Here is a 12,030-nt window from a genome sequence, read left to right as displayed (position 1 = left end):
TTCGGGTTCGTGCCTACGGCGAACCACAGCCGTGGCGATATAGGCCAACAACACCACTCCCACTCGTGCGATAATGCTTAACCACACAATAATCTGACCCAACTTCGAAGTCTTTCAGAATTTTTCTTTGTAGAACATTAAAACTCAAATGTACTGTAACACTGATGGCAAGGTCACAACAGAAACACCGAATCACACAGGCAATTCATATAATAATCTAACAAATAACACTCGGTACTAAGCACCAAAGTTTTTACTTCAAACATAGTACATGTTCATCACTGTGTATAAGGCTCAGGCACTGAAATGTCCTCTGTATGCAACATGACTGTGTGAACAACATATTGGCCGATAGCTGCTGGCACATGGTGGCTTTATGAGTTCTGAGAATGGTTCTGAGGAGATGGATGTGTGGCCCTCTAAACGCTGACAAGTAGCCTTCGCTGACGGTGAATGACAGAGTAATGCATGCAATTCAATTTGAGGGGCAGGCAATGAATCTGTCACCACAGTTTAGAGGCACACCACAGGTTTTAGACATACACACTTGAGACACAGACACAGACACACACACACACATATGAAAGAATACACACGCATACACCTACATACTGCAGGTTTCAGACAAGCATTTGGTACTGATACACATAGGCCAGGGACACAGTGATAAGCCTACACATGCACATGCACACACACACACACACACACACACACACACACACACAAACACTCATATGCACACACACGCACACACGCCTATGCTTGCTCCACACTAGCAGAAAGCACAGTGAAAGAGCCTTGCATCAGGCTCACTACACAGTGATCAGGTAGCCTGTATACGTTTGGACAGGAACTCAACAGAGTTTTCCCGGTTTGCAACCTACTCTGCGATGAGTCAAACTGGAAATCCAGCTTCTCAATACGTTCTCCCTAAATCCATTGCACAGTCATTTTTAATTCCTATAGGGGCTGCTTTCAGGACTGACAATTTCAGCGATACCATGTTTAGATTTTTTTTTTAATTAGCCAGTTAGTTCAATGTATTCAATCTGTTACATTTAATTTCTCTTTGACTGTGTAGGGAGGGCGGTCCTTTTTTCTCTATGGACGAGCCTCCTCTGGCAGGTAGCTTGTGGGTCACGCCACGAGTATGAGGCGGGGGTGTTGCGTAACATCATTATCACAGGACACACAGCCTGCCGGTGCCACTGGCCCCAGAGGAAGTTAGAGGGGTTTGGAGAGACCAAAGGGCTTCTTTAAGGGTACAGAAGCAAGAGGATCATGCAGCTGGGATCACTGGCAGAGCAGTCAGATAGGAGGCAAGTGATGGAGAGTAACTAAGTACCTTATGAGTGTGTATGAGTGTGAGTGTGAGCGTGTGTGTGTGTGTGTGTGTGTGTGTGTGTGTGTGAGAGAGAGAGAGAGAGAGAGAGAGAGAGTGTGTGTGTGTGTGTGTGTGTGTGTGTGTGTGTGTCTGTGGTTAAGTGCAAAGGACTTACTTTCTATTCATCTTGGCAACCCTCTCCAAAGCCTCCAGGTCTTGCGTTAGTGTTTTTAGTTTCTCAGGTTCCACCTTAGAAATGAGAGTAGAATAAGATATTATGCAGAGATTATCATACCGAGCAGAATAAGGCTATCAAAAATACCTACATCATGCACTGCAATACATTTCATAACATGTGCAAACAATTGATTTTACAGATGGACCAAAGAGAAAGAAAGAATTTTATCGTATCCCCGTGTTGCGTAAGACTGCCTACTTAACCAGGGGGATATTTTAAGAACTAAAGGGACAAAACCCTGGCCCACTACCTCAAATGTGCCCATCGGCATGGAAGTCCGGAGGTAGGAGTTTTATAATGATCAAAAATGGCAGCGTTTCTGCTCATCTTTCTCCCCATCAGTGGGGGACTCCTGTAATTATGCGGCCAGTTTGGCTGCATCTTGCCCCTCAGAGCTCCCACCTTTTGGCACGGTAATCTACAGATATTGGCCAGGTTTCCCAGATTCGTTAAGAAGCTCTTAAGTGCTAAGAACTTCTTAGGAGCGCTCTTCGACTGGAGACTGAATTCTTTTTTTTTTTTTTTTTTTACTTTTTGACATTCGATAGATAGTGGGGGTTTAGATTTAGATGGCTAGATAGCGGGGGAAATTAACTGAATTTGAATCCCAATTGTGACCTTCCACGGCGAAATCAGTCACAATGTCCAAATTTTCAAAATCAAAGTTATTACGTTTTCAGGAAGGGGCATAATCAACCTTCAAAACGATACCTATATCTAATGAATTGAACGTCATATTACTGAAATATAAACATTCAAAGGAGTTGAGTTCATCCTGTCATGCCAATAGAAAAACGGAGAAATCTGCCTCTGAAGTTAACCGTTGGCTCAACACTCACGAACGCTTTGTAAGGTCGCCGCTATTACAAGATTTACGGTAGGCCTACTGGTATCAACGACACAGCACGCGGATGGCTTGGTGGTTGTCAATGAGTGCATTTACCGTAAATATTGGAATAGAGCGGCAAAAACGAGACGCCTCTAACTTCCTGCTTCCTCTAACTTTCTCACCTCAACAAACTCACGTTTTTAGACTACAAAAGGTCAGTTTTTCGGCGAAATGTATTCACGGCCGTACAGTGTAGACCTCCCACTGTTTCAAAACACTTACAAAAAAAAATCCACGATTTTAGCACAAGTGACATAAATGGCCATTTTTCTCAGAAACGCCTGTTGCAACAAGCGACTGGTTTTGCCGTGGAACGTCACAATTTGAATTTAGCAATACCAGCAGCAGGAATCATAAAAAGAATGGGAAAAATGCCAGTCTCTCCCTGGTCAAAATATGATTATAAAATAGTATTATGATTGACATTAGGGGGCCCAATTTGATCTTCTTGTTGCAGGGCAAACATACATATTTCAACATAGCATCATTATAATAAGTTGTGGTTCCACTTGTCCAGGCGAGTATAATGACTAATTAATACGGTCATTAACATTAAGAACAGTCTCAAGCCTCAATCACAGCAGAAACCCTTGTAGGTCCCAGGAGTTTAGTCCCAGGCATTTAACAGGTTTGTGTCTCTAAACCTTGTGAGAGAGTGAACATACAAGGTCAAGTGTATTAACTTTGCTATGAACTATCCTAGCTATTCCTGCCCCTACTGCAGCGTTTCTCAAACTGTGGGGCGCAGAGACATGCCAGGTGGGGCGCGAGCTGACGTGAAAAACCGGAGATTTCTTTTTAAAGCCTGTGCCTTCCTTTATTGATAATTACGAGAATGCACCTCCATCTCACAAAACAAACACAAACAAGGTAATCTAGACTCTTGTAGGCCTATCATTGACCAGATGAAAATGTTAGTCTGTCCTGGAATCATAGTCCGAAAAAAATGATTGATGTCGGAATTTTAATTACCGCGGAAACAAAAAAACCCCGTCTATGTTCGAGACGAGCGCAGTAAAATTGAAGGATATCTTGGCTATCTGTCCGACGACACAATTGCTGTTCTGCGATCTCGAAGAACAACTGCTTGACAAACGCAAACACCCATGTTTTGCCTTGCAAGTGGACAAGGCCACCCAGTTACAAAGGTGGTTTAGTTATTGCTTATGTCCGCTTTGTTAACTTGACAGCCGTCGAAGATATTCTATTCTGCGAGTAGGCTATGCCAAAAGTAGGCCCACTGCAGATGAACTATTCAACATTGATCTCAACAATTAGTCTACCTGGCAGAACATGACATCAAATGGGAAAACTGTGAGGGACTTTGCTCGGTTGGCGCACAGACGATAGCAGGTAAAAGAAATGCTATCGTCGTGATAAAGAGGGTAGTGCCCGATGCGCAACAGACGGACTGTTTCATTCAGGGAAGCGCTCGCGTCAAGGCTTGACCTGAAAAAGATTTTGAACGAAGTTGTGAGTGTTGAACTTCATTTATAACACAATGGTAGCATATAGTTGGCCCTTTTGCTGTATTATTGGAAATCAGTTTTTTTAAGCAATTAGGCTAAGGATTGACACATTGTCAATGACAAAAAACTGACGTTATTGGTCATTGATTTAGATTTTTATTTTCTCTATTTTTGAACTGATATTTATCTTTAGTAGCCTAACTGTTATTTGTTAGGCCTACTGATGTATATTTAGCAAGTGACGTTATAAATATGACAATTTTGAGCTTGACCTATAGGCTACTTTCAATAGAGCGATGATGGACAGGTGGGGCTCGAGAAAGCCCCCTTGATCAAAGTGGGGAATGAAAGAAAAAGTTTGAGACCCACTGCCCTACTGCAAGGTTTACACTTTGGTATTTGTCTCTCATATATATTATCTCTTATGGCTTTAATCTGACAGGACAGAGGAGGCGGTTATGGGAAGTGGCTGTGGCTAGTGTGCTTATGAACTAGCAAAGCTGCAGAACTGCACAAGAATACTTTCCACCAGAGAATTTCCATGACTTTTCCATGATTTTTTCCACAAATTTCCATGACCTTATATTTCTCAAAACCTCACATCAACTAGTGCTATATTAATAATAGATATGACGCGTGAGGTAACGGGATGGTTACCTAGAAGGAATGCTCTCAAAACGTAAAAGTTTGCCAATCGGTTGTGACACAAGTGTGAGACATTACCTGCCCAAATGAGATATGTTTCTGAGTTGAATTGGGCGAAGCAAATTTCCATGACTTTTCCAAAACTTCCGGGGTGTTTTTTGTTTTCCAAAACCTTTCCAGGCCTGGAAATTGGCATTTTCAAATTCCACGTATGAACCCTGACTTTCAATCCATCCCATGCCCTTATGCTGTGATTTGCGGTGGTAGGTAGAGTCGTGGCTAAGGAGCTGGGCTAGCAAGCAGTCGCCTGAAAAGTTGTGGGTTCCATTCCTGGCCAATTCCACTATTACGCTCTTGAGCAAAGCACTTAACTCCAAGTTACGCTGGGTACCATGACCCTTGGGATATAATTGACATATGTACGTCGCTTCGGATAAAAGCGTCTGCTGAATGACTAAATGTAAACGTATATTTAAATGCTGTGTCCCCTCTCTCTTGCCGTTCGGAAAACCTGCTAATCAATCGGCTTGTTTTCACACTACAGCGGCGCCAGCAGAGACCCCTGCATTTTACTAAGCCGAAGGTGGAGTACCTGCCTTCATTCATAGATCAAACTCTATTGTTAATTTGCAACTACAGTAATTTCCCGCATATAAGCCGCAGGACAGTGTTTTATGCAAGTTAAAAGAAGCAAAACCATATTAGCACCATATTAACTGCCTCCCTGTATTAACCTCATACCTGAAGACATTTTTGCAAAATCAATGTAGAAGCCGTGGCTAATAGTCGGGAAATTAAGGCTAGAAACCTGGGTTTACCTTGTGTATGTGAATTGGGCTCTCTAGTGATAGGGAAGAGGAAGGGGAGGTATGGCGCCTCACCTTGCCCGGCTCGGACATCTGCATGGTGGGCTTGTGCAGCTGCTCCTCGGCCCCCGCCAGCTTAGCGGGCCACGGCGGGAAGCCCTTGATCTGGCTCCAGACCAGCTCGCCCATGCTGAACGCCCGCTGGCGGTAGTGCAGGAGCTCCGGAGCGGGAGAGTCCGGGTGGCGCAGCTCCTCCTCGCTGCTCAGGCTGCGCGTGTCCGACGGGCTGGGCGCGCAGTGCCCGTTGTAGTGCCCGTTGTAGTGCCCGTAGTCCTTGGCCAGGGGGCCCTCCAGGCTGGTGGAGGAGCTGGGCGACTGGTCGTCCCCCGTCAGCTCGTGGCGCGGGGGGCCGAGCGGGTCGCTGTAGACGACGCGGCCGGTCGGGACCGGAGGAGGAGCGACGCCGCCGCCGCCGTTCATGTGAGCGCAGCGCTCCACCGTCTGGTCCAGGCGCTCCTTGAAGTTGATCGGCGTGCGTTGACCACCTCCTCCGCTGAAGCGGAAGCTCTCTTCCAGGTACGAGGCGGACGACCGGTCCGGCTGGAGACCCGTGTCGTGAGGCCCGCCGTCGATGGCGGCGGCGGCGGCGGCGGCGGAAGCCGAGGGCGGCTGGGCCGGGCTGCTGCGTACGTGCGTGGAGCACTCTAAGAACTCCTCCCCAGCCCCAGCCACGCTCCCTCCTCCCGGCCACTGTGTCTGTCCGACCGCGTCCAGCCCGTCCCATTGGCCCCTGGGAGTTCCCCCGCCCCCGCTACCGCCCGACGGCGAGCGGAAGTACTCGTGAGGCACCGCGTCGGCCGCCTCGGGGGGACTCCGACCCTGCTCCGAGTTCTTACGCGGACGGCCGGGCCGGGGTTGCCGAGCGCCGGGACCTCGTGTGGAGGGGTTGGCAGTGACGGAGGGTTCCCCCTGCTGGCCGTGCATGGCGGTGGCGGCGTTGACGTTGACGTTGCCGGGGTGATGCTGCTGCTGCTGCTGGAGGCCCGTGGGTCCGTGCGGCTCGCCGATGGAGGCGGTGAACGCGCTCATGGCGCTCAGCGCCGTCACGGGGCTGGCCTGCGTGCCGCCGCCCGCCGTCGCCGTGGTGATGGTCACGTGCACGCCCTTGCTGGCCGCGTCCACTACCGCTCGGTAGATGGCGTCTACCGACTCAGGACCGCCGTTGCCTCCGCCGCCGCTCGACCCAGCGGAACTCATGGACTCAAGGTTCTGAGCCTTCATGTCTCTCAGCGCCTGCTGATGGTGGAGCTGCTGTTGCTGTTGTTGTTGTTGTTGAAGGTGGTGTTGTTGTTGTTGTTGGTGGAGGTGCTGCTGCTGCTGCTGTTGTTGTTGTTGGTGTTGTTGTTGTTGGTGCTGTAGATGATGCTGCTGCTGCTGTTGCTGCTGCTGTTGTTGTTGTTGTTGTTGTTGTTGGTGGTGGTGGTGATGGGCAGCCTGGTACTGCTGCTGCAGAGAGTGCTGCATGGCAGGGTCCTCCTCAGGCAGAGAGCTGAGGGGCTGGGAGCTCATCTGGGGGTGGGGCTGCTGAGGGGACACACAGGCGTCGTCAGGCACTCGGATAACACAAAGCAAAGCCACACACACATTCCAGCCAGGTGTAATAGCGTGGGAGTATGGGATCAACACCTTATAGCTTCCAAATGTATTTTTATTTACTCAAGAGATACATCGAGCCCAGAAGCTCCTGCATCGTGAAGAGTCATTTTGGCAGGAAGATACAAAAGTGATGCTATATACGGTGTGCTGTTCATTCCCTTCTCCTACATCGTCAAGCATACATTGCATTCAATCTGGATTCATACTAAACTAACAACAGGAAGCAAATCGGACAGACAACTGGATTCAAACTTTAGAATTGGATAAAGACATGAGTGCTCAGAGACATGTTGGTGATTCATGGTGTTGGTGGAGAATCCAAGCAACCATCCACCTCGAACTCACCTGATAGTTCTGGTAAAGGCAAGCCATGGAGTTGGATGAGGAGCCGTCCATGTAGAGGCTCTCCTGGTAGACGTGCTGGCCCTGGAAGCCGGGGGGCCCCCCGTGCATGCCCTGCAGCCCAGGGTGGAGTGCCTGCTGCTGGGCATGCTGCTGCTGGAGCGTGGCCTGTGGAGGGTACATGTGGCTGGAGGTGTTGACGTGAGCCTGCAGGCCACTCATCTGGGGGTTGGGCATGCAGTTCATGGACGAGCCGTCACCTGGGGAGAAGGGGTTGGGGGCGAGGGGCGAGGGGTAGGAACAGAGAAGAAAGCGTTAAGCCAGTGGAGACGCACAATGGCTCTTCTACCTCCATGAAGGTGGCATGGTACCATGTACATTGTACATAGTGTTATATGCTCCAAATGAAAAGCACACAAGAGCTGCATTCTGTGAATGAAAGGTGCTATACAAACAAAGCTTATTATTACTATTAGCCTGTCTGATGAGTGAATCCTTCTTCAAGGGACGCTTTAATCAGCAAAATGATCACCAAGTCTACTGAGTACAAACCACATCAAGTACAAACCACATTATTCCCCACACAGTAAGATCATTTATCAATGGAGGCATTATTAATGTATTGTGCATACGTCCGCATTTTGCATTACTGTCTGTAGGTGTGTGTACGATGTTGCGAGTGGACTTTTTAGATCATGCCATTTCTGCTTCAGGCAATTCTAAATATGACTGTATGTTGATTATAAATGTTACATCAACCACTAACCTGAATGCATTAATACAAACACAAAAAGGCTGATATCTTAGACATGAAGATCCCCGCAACTATGCTTCAACCACAGGGCGAGATCTGTAATTCTAACGACAACAACAATAACAATTTCGAGAGATACCTCTGTCGCTTAACGATGGCTCAATAGATGTAATTATGTTTTTTGTAACACAACCACAACAGCATAGCGCCAACAATGTAAATTGCTAACACAGTTAGCAACTGTCCCTTTTAAGAATCGTGCCCCAGTGAGAGTTTGGGTTCATATGGTTTGTTGTAGTACAAGTAGGAGGGAGACAGAGGGCGCTGTGGTGTCCTCTGGCCTCTGAGTCCTCCAGATGGCTTGGGGAGAGTCTTTTCTCTCAGAATAAAGGATGTCCAAACACTGCCAGGCCCTTCCACCAATAGGGCGGCCGCCTTTGTGAACGCATCTGTGACAATAGCTTAATCTATGAACGACACAGGCGTCCACAGCTCCCACCATATTAGGCAAGCACAACTGAGCCTTGTGTTTTTCCGCTTTAGCCCCATCAAAAAATAGGGCATTTTTACATTTTACAGAATTCACACTATTTACAAACCAGTCCTGTTGTAGAGCTTAAACCTTCAAAATATGTGTAGAAAACCTGTTTGACTGACATATAAATCTGCCACCCCAAGATTACACATCAATATCTCCGGTCTGCCAAATCTCAGCAAGTAGCAATCAAGCACTGCCATGATGGTGACAGACAATGGTGGAAGACTAACAAGGAAGAGGCGAGGTGCTTTTTTGATTTTCTTTTTTAATCTGTGAGATACTAGCATTCTAGCTTTATGTGAAAGATGACTCAGCAACTCGAGCAGTTCCATCGGTGGCACGTCAGTCAGACAGCAGAGAAATCCTGACTCGGCAAAAAACACACAATTTTTATGGACGTCTGATGGGAGAGCACACTGCCAACGCACAGCTCTACAGTACGGTCTTACGCAGCTTTAAACAGTTGCAGAAAAAGAAATACGCAATATCAAGAGGCATATAGATTTTGTGGTCAATAACAGGCGACAAAGTGGCATTTGATCTTGGATGAGGTAGCGCAATCCAGTTATAACCGATGATTATACCAATGATACATTTTAGGGGTACCAGCCATGTGTCAAAAGAAAAGCACAATACTGAAGGTTCACACTTCAATGACACTAGTGATTGGAATTTTAAAGCAACACTATGTGGTAATTTTTTTGAGACCGGGTAAGGTTTCACGACCTTCCAGTGACAATGCAAGAAAGCTACGGTATGATGTCACCAGAAGCCAACAGTTAGCATTCAAGCAACACATTATTCAGTCAGTGGTATGCTGTTGGTGCACCAACGGTCTTGGTACATGCCTTTTAGACAGTTAGCACATCAGCTTTTGACCACAACTCCTTAGTGGTGCTTTAACTTGTGTGACCGCAACGTGAGCCTCACAGCGCAGCACTTCTTTGAAAATGTCACCCAAGACAACATTTACGAATCTCCGGAGATGTCCACAGGAGACTCTTTGGCGACTGAAGCCCGGCCAACACCCGCAAACAAACAAACAAATGTAACATGGAGCAATAACAACTATCGCAGGGGAGCTGCTGGACTGAGCCCAACACGAATTCCTGACACTCCACCAAGGAAATGTCACATCAGAGGAGAAGGCCTGCTGCTCAGGGGAAAGGCCTCTCCCCTCGCACAGCTGGGGCCGAGAGGTAGAGAGAGGTGTCGGATGCACAGAGATCAGGAGATTGACTGCCCCAGGATGGACACAAACTACAAACAAACGGTAACTTTTTTGGTAGGTTGAGCTGTTCTAGATGCAAGCAGCGGTGTATAAATAATAACAAAAATAATTAAAAACATATATTTGGGTGTGATTCAGGCCAGCGTGCAGAAGGTTTTGAGTGTGTGTGTGTGTGTGTGTGTGTGTGTGTGTGTGCTCATGTAGGATTTAGGTATGGAATAAGGCTGTCAGCAATTTGTGTGTGTGTGTGTGTGTGTGTGTGTAAGGTAGGAATAGGAAGTTGTCAGTAACATATGTGTCTCTTAGGTATATTTACACTGTAAGGTTGTCAGTAAAACCTGTGTGTGCGTGCGCGTGTGTGTGTGTGTGTGTGTGTGTGTGTGTGTGTGTGCTGATGTGCGTGGCTCTTGGCCCAGGCAGTGACTAAGCCGAGTGCTGGCCAGCAGACCCAGCAGCTGCTGCATTACTGGACAGCCCGCTGAGCCCCCTTGTCCCTTCAACCCCTCTCCTCCTTTCCTCTCCTCTTCTCTCATTCACTCTCTCTCTCTCTCTCTCTCTCTCCCTCCCTCCCTCTCTCTCTCTTGCTCTCTCTCCATTTCTGTTGTGGCCGCCTGTGAGGGTTCGCCCAGCGCGGACTCCACATATGATGTACTGATGGCTGCTAGTTGCCGAGCAGGTTGCCATGGGAACTGCGGGATGATTGGTGGCGCTGTCCGAGGCTTGATTCGGGCTCCCTGGCCGCTGGGGGTTGTGGGACATGATTTAACAGGCCGGGGGTGGGGGTGGGTGTGGGGGTGGAAGGAGCGAGGTGGCGGGGGGGTCAGATGCAGTGCCCTGTAGCCGAGACCGCGGTGGACGACTGACAGCCACACACACACTGGCGAGAATAGCCTTTCCTCGCATGACACACACAAACACACCGATCAGCCCTACCATTGGTGAACCAATGATGGGCAACATATTGTAGACAGTTACATACTCGCAGTACATGCCCTGAAAAAAATTTACAAAACATTTTTTTTTTATAAAAACCCACTGAACCCATGAGCTGCCATTTTGCCTGCAGAATAGGCTTAAGAGTAATTTCCCCCAGCTTCAGTCCGACTGGACGCCACAGAAAAGTTAAGCTCCACTGGGAATATTTTGGGGGTAAATTCTCCCTGAATGGACTAGCATATGATGGGATTGTACTAAATGGTCAGGTTACGCTTCACATGTCTGATCACGCACAACCATAACAGGATGCAATATGCAGCAGGGAACACAATGTAGTCTGCACTGACCGTCCATATCCATAGTAACCTAGTGAGACGCAACTCAAGTACCTTAAAGTGTGTAAACCTTCGTTGGTCGATAGTGCTAGCCAAAAGTCTCAACAGACCAGGCAGGCACACGGATTAAGCCTGACATACCTTCATCGAAATAACAATATCATCAGGGTCTAGCCTAGCATTAGGAAATGTTAGCATGGGTCCCCCTGCCTGTATCTCAGCTCATTTTCTTTCGGAGATTAAAAGTCTGGAAACTCCCAATGCACCAATGCTTCCCTCAGCCACCAGGATGGCAAACCAATCAGCGACCCGAGGGGATGACGTTCATTTCAAAATCGAAAACAGTGGGAGAGCTAGAGGAAGAAGCAATGAAACGGTTGCGGTAACCATCAAAGAATAGCAGCCGAAGGAGTGTGTACATTTGTAAAGCAAAGCTAAATAAATAGTTTCTTTACTGCGAATGTCTGTGCTATTAGTGCTGGTAAAGTGGGCAGTAAAGGAATCACTGATCAATGCAATTGGTTAGGCTGGACCAATGATACGTCTATTACAGGATACCACACTAAGAAATGTGCATGTTGATTATGCAACAAACCTGACATGGCTAATTTACTGCAATAAATAATCAAACTAGAAAAGCACTCAGAGAGCGCAGCTACCTCCGCCTGCCTTCTTCTTCCTAGGTTGTCATACATTTTAACCTAAACTATTCAGATCGCCACCACGTGGCCATACCATGCCATTACACCACTAAGCTAAATACATAAACGGCTCCGGAATCCCGACGGAATTACGGATCACTCCCAAAATTTAATCGTTTCTTCCTTGGGTCATGCCTGAAAATTTCAGCGAAATTCATCCATCAGT

At 47.5% G+C, this 12,030-nt stretch overlaps 1 protein-coding gene across 3 annotated transcripts in view; it reads right to left on the bottom strand.

Moving 5' to 3' along the window:
- LOC134071065 (methyl-CpG-binding domain protein 5-like) overlaps window positions 1–12,030 on the bottom strand; it is a 30,906-nt gene that overhangs the window by 3,858 nt on the left and 15,018 nt on the right. Inside the window, exons 6-8 of one of the 3 annotated variants that reach the window (XM_062527639.1) lie at window positions 7,373–7,629; window positions 5,384–6,955; window positions 1,500–1,573 (exon numbers count right to left, since the gene is read on the bottom strand). In XM_062527639.1, the coding sequence (XP_062383623.1) occupies window positions 1,500–1,573; window positions 5,384–6,955; window positions 7,373–7,629 (1,903 nt within the window). The remainder of the gene's footprint in view (window positions 1–1,499; window positions 1,574–5,383; window positions 6,956–7,372; window positions 7,630–12,030) is intronic. The other 2 variants (XM_062527641.1, XM_062527640.1) reach the window with 2 other exon arrangements.

Source organism: Sardina pilchardus, chromosome 23 (genome assembly GCF_963854185.1).
Source record: "Sardina pilchardus chromosome 23, fSarPil1.1, whole genome shotgun sequence".
Lineage (NCBI taxonomy): Eukaryota > Metazoa > Chordata > Actinopteri > Clupeiformes > Clupeidae > Sardina > Sardina pilchardus.
This window is presented reverse-complemented; position numbering and strand designations above follow the sequence as displayed.